The sequence below is a fragment of the Mus caroli genome, chromosome 7, assembly GCF_900094665.2.
Source record: "Mus caroli chromosome 7, CAROLI_EIJ_v1.1, whole genome shotgun sequence".
NCBI lineage: Eukaryota > Metazoa > Chordata > Mammalia > Rodentia > Muridae > Mus > Mus caroli.
Genome location: NC_034576.1, coordinates 92,288,636 through 92,303,207, shown reverse-complemented (window position 1 = coordinate 92,303,207; position 14,572 = coordinate 92,288,636). Strand labels below are relative to the sequence as shown.

The 14,572-nt window shown below is 39.2% G+C and overlaps 1 protein-coding gene across 4 annotated transcripts in view; it reads left to right on the top strand.

Annotated features, from left to right (window-relative positions):
* Positions 1 to 14,012, top strand: part of Tmem135 (transmembrane protein 135) — a 248,571-nt gene extending 234,559 nt beyond the window's left edge. For all 4 annotated transcript variants that reach the window (XM_029479324.1, XM_021167719.2, XM_029479325.1 and 1 more), the window contains 7 exons: positions 136 to 205; positions 2,550 to 2,717; positions 5,274 to 5,337; positions 6,224 to 6,300; positions 9,476 to 9,574; positions 10,344 to 10,411; positions 12,213 to 14,012. In XM_029479324.1, coding sequence (XP_029335184.1) covers positions 136 to 205; positions 2,550 to 2,717; positions 5,274 to 5,337; positions 6,224 to 6,300; positions 9,476 to 9,574; positions 10,344 to 10,411; positions 12,213 to 12,345 — 679 coding nt within the window. In that variant the 3' untranslated portion in view covers positions 12,346 to 14,012. The remainder of the gene's footprint in view (positions 1 to 135; positions 206 to 2,549; positions 2,718 to 5,273; positions 5,338 to 6,223; positions 6,301 to 9,475; positions 9,575 to 10,343; positions 10,412 to 12,212) is intronic.
* Positions 14,013 to 14,572: the final 560 nt, after the last annotated feature.

The window sequence follows — 14,572 nt, the reverse complement described above, 5'->3', positions numbered from 1 at the left end:
CTAAGAAATTTTTATATAGGCTTGCAACACACTCACGCACAGTGTATGCATCCATAGGCACACCCAGAGATGCATACATATGCACACATACTTTAATTAATTATGATTAGTGTTGTCTCTCTGGTCTGATTTCAGATGCAAGCATGGACCAAGGCACAGATGTTGCAAGCATTATGAAGACAACTGCATTTCCTACTGCATTAAAGTGAGTCTACAAAGGCGTCTCCCTGATTTTTGTCAACAGTTGCTGCTTTAAACCCAACATTAGTTTCTGTAGTAATTTCTAAGCAAATAGAACAGTCCACATCGTTCTGCTGCCATTTAATTTGTATTTGACTCAGATTACTAGAGCTTGCCTACAGATCAGCATTAAGGGAGTTAACTGTGTCCATTTACACAGATTCCCTAGTCTCTAGGGTACATGGGCATTTTTGCAAAACCACACTTCTTGCCTCCTGACTTGTCTCTCATCACTAGCTCTGGAAAGAGTGTCTGGGGCAGGTGGCACCATCTGCTCTAAGTCCCTCAGTTTTGAATGGTGCTCACAGTCCCAATGCTTTTTAAGAAGTCACTTATTTCTTACAAGGTCTGATTTTTTTTTCTTTTTTTTGTGGGGGAGGGAGATTAGTTGACAAACCTCAGATGTGCAGTTCTCTCGGCATGGTTATGGAGAATGTAGGTACTTTCCCACATCAGTGCTTATAAGTGGAATGCCGAGACTCAGTGTTGATAGTGGCATTTGCCCAACTTCCTATTCATCTCAGAATCCTGAGAGCCGTGTCTAGGGCTAGCAACAGAATACATTTTCCTTGTGCAGTGTCCAGATTTGATTTCCTGCCTCATTTTCAAGCGGGAGATTCTGTCTGAGAACTGACTTAGTCTATTCAAAGGGAGAGTTCAGACAGGGTTGGGAAGGTGATACTGAGCATTTTCTAGGAAAAAAAACCAAAAAACAAAAAAAGACAGAATTGACAAGCAGTCAGAAACCTAGTGACTCTTTAAAGTATGTTCCAGTGTTAAGGACTTAGCAGTTTGTGAAATATGTTAAACTGTCTGGAGACACGTGGGAGAGAAGTTTACATTATGAAATTACTCAGAAGTCTCTTTTGCTTGTTTTTGGGTTATCTATGTAACCCTGGCTGTCCTGTAACCCTTGGCTATGTACATTTTGAGCTCTCAGAGATCTGCTTGCCCCTCTCTCTGCTTCCTGAGTCCTGGGATTAAAGGCTAAAATACTGAAACTTTAACAAGGTGTCTCTCATTGCAATGGAGCTTTGATTACACCACGTTAGGCTACAACCCTGATAGATATTCACATTAATTACATTCTTCTCAGCTCACTCTGCTCTCAGCTGTCTCAGTAGGATCCTGTTCCTGCCCACTTCTGTATTGGATCTGTGCTTTCTGTCCAGCCTGTGTGACATCTTTCATGAAAGAATCTTCTCTTTTGCATCGACTTAAATGTCACACAGTCAGTAGCTTTTCTTTACTATCCAGTCTAATACAAGTTTCTTTAGTGGCCAATTACTTCCTTCGTGACACATTGTAATTTTTAATTATTATATTACTTTACTCATTTGGTTTCTCTTTCCATATAAGATTGTAAAGCGCCACAAAGACAAGAACTTGGTCTTGCCTGCCATGTTCTCACAGCCTTGTAATCCCAGTATATAATAGATAGCCAGCAAATATTGCCTGAATGCAGAAACATATTGATTTTATTTTTTGAAAACTGGGTGAAAAAAATTAGTCTGTTTGTTCTTCCTGAGCCACTAGCATATCACAGAGATAAAAGGACTGTTATAGTATTTAAAAAATACTGGGCAGTTCCAGTGAGTCAAACTCACAGGAATTCACAAATGACTGGCCTATTTCATGGTCATGCGTTCACCAGGCTTTAGGAAAATCAATCCTTACTTTCTTGTAGCAATTCAGTTTTTCTTTTTTCTAGAAAAGAAAATTGTAATTGGAAAATACAAGTCTGACTTTTTGGAACATAGCATGCAGGCCAAGGTCCCAGCTCTTGGGTGGGGATACAGTGTTGAGTGTCTTCAGGCTCAGTTCGCTTCAGTGCAAAGCAGCATTCCTCAGTTTAGCTTCATGCAGTTACCTAGATAGAATTCCCATCTCCTAGAAATTTCTTTAACTTGGTTTATACACACACACACACACACACACACACACACACACACGCACACACTCTCACACACACACATATACATACATACACAGACACACACACAGAGAGACACATATATACATACATTCATACACACACACTCACACACACACACATATACATACATACACAGACACACAGACACATATATACATACACACACACACACACACACACACACACACACACACACCAGAGCTTCAAACAGTGAAGTTATCTTCCATGCTTGTACTGATGATCAGACAGTTTTCTATTAAAATTTCCTAAGAAAGGTGACTTTGTCCACTGCTTTTTTGGAATTTCCATGCTTGTATCCCTAAAACCCTGTGGTTATTGTCAGAAGAAGGTAAAAAGATGGCTTTGTTTCTAGGGCTTCATCAGAATGTTCAGCGTGGGCTACTTGATCCAGTGCTGTCTCCGGATCCCCTCTGCGTTTAGGCATCTGTTTACAGAACCATCCCGGCTCCTCTCTCTTTTCTACAACAAGGAGAACTTCCAGCTGGGGGCTTTCCTTGGATCTTTTGTTAGTATATACAAGGTAAGCTTATTCAAAAAAGAAGGAAGTGAGAAGTGAGTAAGGCCGGGGTGGAGAAATTGCTCTGTAGTTGAGAACTTCCTGGCTGCTCTGCCAGATCCTAGTTGGGGTCATAGTATCTGCATGCTAGGTCACAGTCATCGGTAACTTCTTTTCCAGGAGGTCTGGTGCCCTCTTCTGGCCTTCGTGTGCTCAGGCACATACATATGTGACATACACATACATGCATCCACACATGTAGGCAAAAGTCATACACATAAAGTAATGACTAAATGCTTAAAAAGAGAAATGAATGGCACGGCCATTGTTAGAGTAAGATGTGTTCTGCTTCAGCTCTTGTTTTATTGGTGGTGCTTTCTAGAATATTCCTACTATCTTGGCCTCACCAAGTATATACAATGTATTGTGAATTCAGGAGGGAAAAGTTTGTTTAGAATTTTACTTAATATGTTTGACTTTATATCCATATTGCATTTATTTATATATTTTTTTCAGAGACATATTTTCTTTAGTTTTCAGTACATAGACATTCGAAGAAAATGTGTACTTCCTAAGTAAAATCTAATAATATTCCAATTTTTTAAAAACACATTACAGTTTGGTTCCTCATTTTAGAATACTTTTGCACTTTCTAGCAGTTGATAGGATTTGGCTAACACTGTAATGGTCTTCTCTTGTGAGTGGCGGGTTGCTACCTTTTTTCCACTCAGTTTCTGTCCTGCTGTCTAAAGCGGTGAATCCTCATTACCTATGCTGCCGTTGCTTGTAGTATGTGCTACATATGTCTACATATGTCTTGATATGTCGGCAAGCCCCTCAACACATGTATAGAGCTCTTCCTTGACACGGAACATTGCCACCACCTACTCTTTAGTGGAGACACTAATGTGTTACTCATTACACTGAAGTGTTTTGCTATCTGAATTTTAGTTTGTGTATTTAAATTCAGATTCTAGGTGATAAATTGTTCAGTTATGAATATGACTTAACTTTTGAATTTCCCTTATTTTCATCTTTAAAATTGGGTTTCTTGCAGATTATATATAATTGGTTCTCTCCCACATTGAGATAAGATCTTATATGGCCCAAACTGGCCTTGAGTCCCACCAATCGCCCCATATCAGCCTCCCGAGATTGGGACGTGCATGTGAAGTGCCATGATTTACTTGTGGTGTCTAGACTCTATGTGTCAGTTGTGTACAGTGTGGTCTATCGAAGGTCTCTGTAGTTCTCATTAGTTATTTTCTATTCCGTCGTCTTCCTTGTTACTCCCTCCATATTTTGGTTCATTTATTTTTATTGGTTTCATATTATTGTTCCTGCTGACTTATCTTTAATATTTGTTGTTGTAACTTAGTGATCTTAGCATTCAGAATATTTGTTTTTTTCTATTTATCATCTCAACATTAAATAGTATTATCACATTATGTACAATGTGAAAATATTAACACTGTGCACTGAATTCCTTTTTAGCCTTTGTGCTGTGTATTAATCTTTAAAAGCTTAAAATTCTACAGCACATAGTTTATATTTTGCTTTATAGTCATCTTGTTCTTTAGAAAGCCAGAGAGTGGGGATTTTAATCTTTAGATCATGTGATTTCTATCGCAGCTACTGAGCTCTGTTTTGGGGGTGAGAAGGCAGTTTAGGCAAGGTGTCAATGTGAACATGGCTGTGTTCCAGTAAAACTTACCACATTATAGGTACAATTTCATAGAATTTTTAGAACATAACTATTATCTTTTTATTTATTTTTATCCATGTAAATAATAATAATAATTATTATTATTATAATTACTAATTTTTAAAAGAACTTTAAAATCTGGCACAGTAACACATGCTTCTAGTTACAGCTACTCTGGAGACTGAGGCAGAAAGATTGATGGAACTCTGGCAACATAGCCAGGCCTGCTGTCAAAACAGAACCCAAACAGAGAAACAAACCAAAGCCAGGGTTACCTCCCAAGCCATAGGAAGCCAACCCGTGGCCATTTTCATCTAAAAAGCCATAATTTGTTGACTCTTGCTTTGGCTGACTGAAGATAAGGGACACATGTCTTCTAAATTTACCCTTTTCTCCATTTTCGAGCACTCTTTGTTTCTTTATATAGAACTGAGCTTTTGCCTAGCATCACCTTCTGCTGGCTGAGGAGTAAATGACCTTCCTTCTTTCCTTGTCGTCTGTGTCTGCTGCAGGTGAATTGTCTCTTTCATAGCCACTGCTGAGAACCAGCATCTGTGGGTCTGGTATCCTGACTTGACAGATGAGTAATTTCTCCGGCTCCTTTGCTTTGTTAAGATGGAAATGACTCTTGCCGCTAGGTCCTGTCTTTTGAGGTACATTCATGGGCAGGCTTTTGAGAAGCAGCACGACAGTGGGACATGTGATCTTAGTAAGTGTATCCAGGGCTGCAAGTGAACTTCCCATCACAGGGCCAGCTCTCTCACACAGGATCCGGTTGCTGAGAGAATCACTCAGTGCAGCTTTTGTTCTCATGCACTTTTTTTTCTCCTCAGAAATAATGTAACCAAGCTCATTGTGTCCCCTCCTTACTACAGGGCACAAGTTGTTTCCTGCGCTGGATCAGGAATCTGGATGACGAGCTGCATGCTATTGTGGCTGGTAAGTTAGCAATCAAAAGAACGACCATTGTTGTAGCATTGGTGGCAGGATGAGGTGCAAGCCTGCAAAGCCACCCAGTTTTTATTTCTTCCTGCATTGTAATCATGTCCCTGCTGACGCACTCACCAGTGGGAGAAGTTAGATGGATCGAGGCACTCTTGCTGTCTGGTATTTGGAGTTGGCAGTGTAATAATTCAGGTTGTTGTAATTGCCAGAAATCTTAGAGGACGTGTCGTAAAAGTACCCAAAGACTCGTTTAGACAATTATATGAAAGTTATTAACATGAAGTCCAGTTAGAATTCTTTAAAACTCTATTTTTACCACTGGAAAATGATATTTAAATTGTTAAAAGGCACTCAATTTTTTATAAAAGTAAAAATGAAAGATTGTTTTTCAGGGTGAAATGTATGTACTGCTTAGGTTAGCTTAGTCTGTAGGATTTCAGCCCCAGCCCTCTAGTTTTCCACGTGTATAGCAAAGGTGATGACAAGCACAGTAGTATAGTGACCACCCTGAAAATAATTTGAGTTGTAATAGACAAGAGAGTATTCCCTTTGAAGAAAGAACCAATACCAATGGCTTTTACGTTTATGTTTAAAGTAGTGTTGGGCAAGACCACAGCTCTTAAAGTTAGGGTTTCTTGTTAAAAGTAACTCATGCTATTTGTTCTCCACCTGAAGATCATTGATTCTACTTTTAAGACATGGATTAATAATGCCTTGCTCCACTCTAATGTCACTGGGCTGGTTACTGTTCTTGTGGGTTTTTTCCAACTGAAGGCAATGCAAAAGCAAAATTTTTCCTATTTAAGAGAATTAACATTTCTGATGACTTAACCACAAAGGGATAATTTGCAACCTGATCAGTTTTTCCTTGTCATTTCAGGGTTTTTGGCAGGTGTGTCGATGATGTTTTATAAAAGCACAACAATTTCCATGTACCTAGCTTCCAAGCTGGTGGAGGTAAGCATGGATCTTATGCCTGAGAAGTTCCCAAGCACTCAGGGTTTGCAGGTGGTGCGGAATTGCTTCAGTTGCAAGAATGACTGCTACCAAAGCAAGCTCTGGTTCCAGCCAAGTCCTGACAGTCAGCTTCCCACTTACGTTTATTTTCCTTTACACAGAAAAACACAGAATCCACCATGCCCATGAGTACGCATTAGCATCTAGACAGTGTCTTCATGTGTGTTCTGCCACCCCACATGCCATATTGTGTCTTTCCACCTATACAAACTCAGGAGAAATGCTTCTTAAAAGAAAATCCATAGTACTGCCAAAGTATGGCCCCATTCCTTTTTTTTTTTTTTTTTTATTTAAAGGCCCATGAGTGATTTGTTTTCATCCTCCCTGGATATCTTACATGCATGTTTTTGCCATCCTTTTGAGCCATTGTAACAATGAAGCTGTCTTAATTTTTGTAGTTACCCCTTCTCCTCCTCCCTCCTGTTAGGTGTTCTCTCCCTCCGCTCTGCTTCCTTTCTTTGATATTTAACTCCTGTCTTTCCTGTTAACCATTAGCTAGATTCAAAGCTTACATTTAACCTTTATTTTCCCAGGAGTGGGTAGGGTGCGGGAGAGTCATGTGTGTGAATATCCCACTGTATCATGTTCAGAAGTGTGTGCACGTCTTTTTGTTAGCTCCGAGCGTTGATAGGGCCAACTCGACGCTCCTTCTGCGCCTCTGGCTCACACTCTGTGCAGGTGTCAGTGATGATCACTCAGCCTCACCAGTCCCTTGAGTTACAGAGTGCTGCAGAGGCACAAGCATGGGTCCCAGCCCCGGGAGGTAGAGGCAGGCGGTCGGGAGCTCAAGGCCGAATACATCCATTGACATCAGATGAAACTGGTATTGAGATGTCAGCCAAGCAGTGGTATGCTTCTCTGTTCTTGTCTCATCAGTGTGTAGATCTTTCTAGCAAAACAAACTGGCCTGGACAGAGTGCTGACGACACTTTAATGACAGTTGAAAGTATTAATCATCTGCTGTGGTTTGTGAAATGAATTTAAATGGAGTACAGTAACCAATTTTCCATGGTTGAAGTTAATTTTTATTAAAATGCTATACCATGCTATAGGAAACCCCCCTGCACTGTCGTCAGCTTTCCATTGCTATGGCACATATGTGAGGTAGATAACATTTGAAGAGAGAAAAGTTATGCTGGCTCATGGATGGTAGCCTTCAGCCTGTTCTAACCGACTATGCCTTTGGCTGTACATCATGTGGGGAGTGGGTGGAGCACAGCTCTTACTTTACAGCTGGGAGTGAACTGAAGGAGAAGGGAGGGGAAGTTTCCTAGTGTCCTCTTCCAAGGAATGCCTCCAGTAACCAGAGGTCTCCACATGGAATGTTCTTCCCAGTAACAGCACTCTGAGGACAATCTGTTAGCATTGGGGTCTTTGAGGGATATTTTAGATCTAAACTTTGGCATGTATAATTTTTTTTCTTGGAACTTACAAATAAAATGTGTTTCGTGTTCCCATTACTACAGTAGGTGCTAGTGAGCATAAGATGCATACACTAGGGCTCCTGCCCTTCACTGACTTAGAATGTGCTTCAGTACATATGCTTAGTATGCACTGATATTTAGGAGCACTCAAGTATTGAAAGATTATAAGATAACTTCTATTTAACATTTATGTGATGCTATCCACATATTATACTTTCTTCAACATGAATATATCTGCCCTATGATAATTGCCTTTCATGTTATTTTGGAAATAATGATTAATAAAGTGATTGCACATCCTGTTATCTAAGTTGTACCTATGTGTGTACTCTACAGGTTTTCTATATCCCAGTTGCTGATACATACACCTTCCTATTTCTTTCTCCGTATATATTTCTGATTGATAAATATATAACGTATTTTCCTGTCATTTCTTCTGTTTCTTTTTCTCATTGAGTATGGTAGCAGTTGTGTGTTTATATTTTTTTAATGTCAAAATAAAAAATTTAATTTTGGGGATTAAATTTTAACAAGGTGAATTTATGTAGCAAATGTGAGAGCTGCAGAAGACCACCAGAGGATGAGGGGGCTGTGGGTTCCATTTGCTGTCCTTGGTGGAAGCCTCCATCCAGTAGGAACTCTAGAATCTTAGCTGCCTTTCCACATGCTTTCCAGTTTCCCTCAGCTTTCAGTGTATCAGAAAACCTCTTGCCATGAATTTCCCTTGTTCTGAATGTATAGCCAATATCTGTTCTGTGTCTCCTGCATGTTATGTGCGTGCATGCGTGCATGCTTGAGTACCTGTGTGTGTGTGTGTGTGTGTGTGTGTGTGTGTGTGTGCACGTGTGTGTATGTTGTGTCATGTCCCCCTCTGACATAGCCGTTAAGTCTTGTGGATGTTGAAGTGTACTCCTCCTGCTTGTTTACTGCCATCCTGTGACAAGCTAGAGCACTAACTAAAAGCACAGCACTAGGGAACTTTGAGAGCAACTTGAAACATTAATGTTTTGCTTTTAAAATCTCAGTGAAAATTTGTTTCAATTCTGATTTTATTTAATTTATTAGTTAATTTTATTATATCATAAATGTATTATTCTATGACAATTTTGAGTTTAAAAATGTGATACTTTGAGAAACATTCCAAATAGTTTTCAAAGTTCTCCTTGGTCATATTCCCTTTGTTCCCTGGGAGAGCCAAATAATACATAATACATAATTTACATTTATATAAATATCACATGTAGTTATGCCGCTCTCACAGCTCTCACCAGAGTGCAGGGCATGTGTCTACTAACCTTAAATTGTATTCACTTCTAAATTCCTTTCTCCTAACACTGGGCTCATCATAGTTCACATCAGGAATAAACAAGTCTAATGCAAGGAAAGACGCACTTAAGCATTTACAAAAGCATCTAAGGATAAATGACATCAGTGCGACAGAAACGAAGTACTGTTGAGTTCCACACACAAGAGCATCCCTGCTCAAAGCTGGAGTTTGGCGTGAAGGAACGAAGGAAGGAAAGGCTGACTTAGAACACTGTTGTGGAAGATGTGAATGCTTGAGCTTTAGAGGAAATACAATGATTCTGAAAGGCAGAAAATATACTCATGGAACTCTCTACTGAGTTCTGTTTTAATACTGCTCAGTTTTAAAATACAGTCTAAACTCTTGCTTTATGCTTGATTTTCAGACAATGTATTTCAAGGGCATCGAGGCTGGAAAGGTTCCCTATTTTCCTCAAGCAGACACTATCATCTATTCCATCTCCACAGCAATTTGTTTCCACGCAGTAAGTACAGTTCTTGGGAAGAAGCAGGCATTTCTACTTCTGCTTTACATTAAGCCAATGGTGGTGGGAAATTGAAGCCTAGCAACACCTTTTTTTGTCATTTCCTTCTTAATGGTCTATTTTCTCAGCAGAAGACCTTGCATGTCTGAAAGCACTGAACATGTTAATGGGCCAGGCCTTGTTTAAAGAGCAGACCAATATTTAATGTCTAAATAGAACACAGGGATAAGTGAATTCCTAGCCCTGTATTGCAGGGTGAGCACCTGATACAGTCCTTGCTTGCTGGGGAAAGCTACCTCAATATATGCGAGGGTGCGGGTGCCCTCTGAGACACTGCAGCGCTCCTCGGGAAGGGAGGGATAAGTGAGTCTGATCCCTCTGTGGTTCGTATTATCATTTTTGTTTTCTGTCTCTGTGTTAACGACCATTGATTGCTGAGTTTGGGCGTAAGAGGAGCTTTTGCTTGCTTTTCCCCACAGTGATGGTGTCAGCTTGAAGCTCAGTAAAGTCAAATTATCAGCTCGCTAATGGCCATCCATGCTTTCTGATAAAGATGGCTATTCACTGACTATCATCTCAAAAGCAACATGTCTACTTGAAAGCATATTGACAAAGATAGATTCTTGAGAGTGATTTAAACAAAAGCAATTTTTATCACTACAGTTTTAAAAATGCAGCAAACAACAAAAATAGAGATAAGAACTACTATATTGCTTAAGATCACAGTGTTGCTATTTATTAAAATAACTATCTCATCGATCAACCTCAGGCTGTCATGGAAGTTCAGAACTTGCGGCCATCTTACTGGAAGTTCCTTCTAAGGCTCACCAAGGGCAGGTATGTGACCAAGTTGATTTTAATGTTTATAACAAATGAATAACTTCTATAAGGATATTATAAATGTCTTTGTCCCTTGAGGGAATGTTCTTTCAGTGGTAAATTAGTTATTTATATGTAAATCAATATGTTCAACATAGTAAGAAAAAAAATCAGATCTGAGTTAAAACTAAATATTTGACCCCTTTGCCTTATAATAGTTTAGACATTTTAAATATTCTAGATTAATGTGCTCACCTGCTAACTACCAGTTTTTTCAACAATTAGATAATCAGCATTTAATCTTATCTCTGAATCTTTAAACTCCTTTTTTTTTATTTAAAATATCAAGTTCAAGTTGGAAATATATGTCAGTGTCAGATTTGCCTAGTTTTTGCAAGGGCCAGCTCTCCTCCATGACTCCAAGGCTGCAGGTGGTGACAGGCAAGGTTACCCCTTTAATCTTAATTGAATTCTTTTGGAGAGTTTGACCTAACAGACATAAGCTGACTGAGTTGGACTTCAATTCTGGTTACTTTTACTAAGGGAAATACATTTACTCTCACAATCTTAAGTTTATTTTGTTCTTTAATGACATGATAATTTATATGCCATAGTCTGTTCTGTGTTGCTATGAGAGATTGCCTGACACTGGGTAATACACATATTAAAAAGGTTCATTTGACTCACGATTCCTGTAGCTGGAAGGTACAAGCAGCCCATCAACAGGTTCCATGTTGGAATTCGGTATATCAATTCTGGCCAGTGATTTAGAATCAATTTCAATCTACTAACTTCTCCAGAAAGGAAGTAATTGTGAATAAGAACGGAGACCTACAATCCTTCCCCCAACAATTCCATAAGAGTCCCCAATCTCCAGCCAAAGTTTAGCTGTGAGCTACCCTCTCAGGAGAAGGGAATAGGAAATGGGAGATGGTCTTGGGGGTGGTGGTGGAAGAGGACAGCATTTAGAATATAAATAAATACATAAATATATAAGTACATACATACATGCAAACATAAATAAATGAATTTTTTTTTAAAAAGTGAGACCTTAAAAGCTCTATCCTGTGCACCAAGTAAAAGTGTTCTTACCATGCTTTATCTCTAGGGTTAGATGATGGTTAATATAAGGTATATATTTTAATCACTACATCTTTTTTACTGTGTTTGTGTCCGTGTGTGTGCAGCAGAGGTTATAGAACAGCTGTGGGAGTCAGTCAGGTGTCTTGCCATCATGCGGGTTCTAGGGATGAAAGTCATGTCAGACTTAGAAACAAGTGCCCTTACCTAGTGAGCATCTTGCCCCTCCATGACGGTGAGGGTACTGTTTACTCTGTTGTATTAGTTCTCTCTGCTGTCTGCCCATTAGTCATTACCTATTTGCGTATTTGGATTGTTCTATTCTCACTGTGAGACATTAAAGTCTCAGATATGAGAGCAGTTATACTTAACACCCTTGCCTTGTGGTAAGTGTTAAGTAGTTCCCTGTCAGTATTCTGTGATTTAATTCATCAGAAAAATACTGATTAATCAAGTTTTACATTTGAAACCACCTAATGTATAGAGCTCTAGATGTGTCTGAAATACTAATTGAGGGCTGTGGTTTTGCCTTGGGGATTATCTTTTAAACGATAATCCTGCTCAGTGACACTTGGTCATTCGGTTGCCCATGTAACATTGGAAACTGCCACTGAATTTCAGAACTTTTGCCTTGCCAATCCAACCTGAGTTTGCATTTCCTGAAAGCCAAATCCGAGGAATTGACTGGTGTCTTTCATGAATGTCTTTACCAGTTTCTGTGCTGTCTTTTCCTCCTCAGATTTGCACTCATGAACCGAAAAGCCCTGGATGTGTTTGGTACTGGCGCATCTAGAGAATTTCACAACTTCATCCCCAGACTAGACCCACGGTACACAGTTGTCACACCGGAGCTGCCCATAGACTTTTCCTGAAGATGACTATAACTTATTGACTGTGTCTCACCATTTTCTCCTGAAGAGTTAATTATGTTCAACACAGAAGGGGCCCAAGCTGAACCTCAGTGTTACGTCAACGAGAGATGCTTTTTCTTTCTTTTCATACCAATCAGAAATACAGAAGCTTTTTAGAAAGGCGTTGCTTAATAATTAAGCTTCCTCTGTAGCCAGAATCTCATTCTGGATCATGTAGTGTTGACATTACGATATATTGTTGATTAAATTATGTCCACAAAGAATATTGAATAATCTATGTAGAAATATAATAAGAAGAGTATACTTAAAAATTACTTTAAAAGATATCTTTAGTTCATTCCAATAGAATTCTTGGTCAAAACTAAGAATATTTCTTCACTTTAAGATTTGCAAAGGATCACGGGTATATGGATTCAGTCCGTGATCTTTATGCTTTTGAATGGATTTCTGTAGCTATGGGGCATTGGAGATGGGGCATTGCTGCTTTGCTGTGGAGCAATGTGGAGAAAGTGGCCATTCTTATTTCAGGGATACAAACGTGGGTTTCATACCATTTGAGCCAGTGTCATGGTGGTACCCATACTCTTTTGTTCAGCTCTCAGTCCTGTCTCTCTTCGAGACCAGATGGGCTGGTTGGCAGCCTAGTGACCTTATATGATAATAGCAGGTTAGGAACAAATGGAAACCGACAGGTGCTGCTGTAAAGAATATGTCTCAGTGTTCACAGGAGTGTTACACTTGAATATTGTCAAGCAGACAACCTAAAAGCCAATCTTCACACCGCCTATAGGCAGATTGTATTTATTTTCACCACAGTGGCCGTGCTCTTTATAGCTCGGTTTGAATGCCATTGGTTAAGATTCTATGGAACAAAAGAGCTTTGGGCCAGTTTGACAGTTGGTACCCCCTCTAGTGCCTCATCTAAATGGGGTGTTTTATGACTAAAAAATGTGAAAATGCAGTGATTGTTGGGAGTTCATCTCTCACTAATTGGATTCCTGTTCCCCTGCTTCCTGTTCATTAACCAGTTCACGCCGGAGTTAAGGGACAACAGATCGTTGGTGCTGATTATAGAAGCAGTCCTGGACAGCTGACTGAAATATGATCACTTGGGTTTTCTGGGGAAAGTTGTACTTTTCTAAGTTAATATAGAAGTCTAAAGTGGTTGTGATGTCTACAGTTAATGTAATATATAGGAATTATCTTTAAATATATAATTTTGTTGCTAAAAAGGTTTCAGGCCATTGTAAGTTATGCAGTAGAACTTGTGTTGTGACAGGAATTGTAATTCAAGACATTAAAAATACTTAACCTCCCTTATTGAGTTGCATCAGCACTTGTATTTCTGTGTAACCCTAGCCTTGGTTGTTATGGTAAATTGAGTCCCTACAAAGAGACAGACTCTAGTGCCATCATGTAACAGAACCACTTGAGTTTGCTCAGAATTTTGCGTTATGATTAGCGTTCTAGAGTGGACTTACCTGCTTGATAACACGTTGAAGGGTCATTTTGGGTCTGGACGTCCACACTGATTAATTAATTAATGCAGTTTTAGGTTTTTATTCACTGGAATCGAACTGATGATTAGTACTGTGTTTCCCTTTGAAAATGAAGTATTAAAGCACTGAGAACGCCTGGCTACCTGGACCTCATTTTCTCCTCTCAGGTTTTATGTCTGTTGCGTTTTTCTTGTCAGGTTAAAAAAATCTATTTTAAGCCACAAGTCATTCTTTTCATTGACGTCAAAAGACTGTGATAATGATTAATCCTATCAGAATGTGCTAAAAAATGTTTAGTAAAAATCTTGCTGGTCAAAAAGGTGCATTTCTGTGAGAGATATTTTTAACAAATTACACTTGTGTTTTTATTTTATGAAAAATGTAATAAGCAACAGCTACCGTGAAACAGAATATAGCAGTGAATGTCCAGCTCAGAAGGATAGCGCACTGACTTGCAGTGACGATCGAGAAATACAGTTTGAACTCTTGAGGACAGTGTGCTTGTTCAAGCAAACAAGAAGAAAACTAGGCGTTTCTAAAGACAGTCTGTATCTTTCTACCGCTAACTAATCAGGAATTGACTGACAGCTCCCTGTTATCATAAATAAAGGCAAATAGATCTCTCTATATCAAAACAGGTTTTTATTTCCATTTTGCTTTTTCAGTTCACTTACATTCTGAAGAAATCATGTCCTCAGCCAGCTTCTACCAGAATGGAATATCATAGA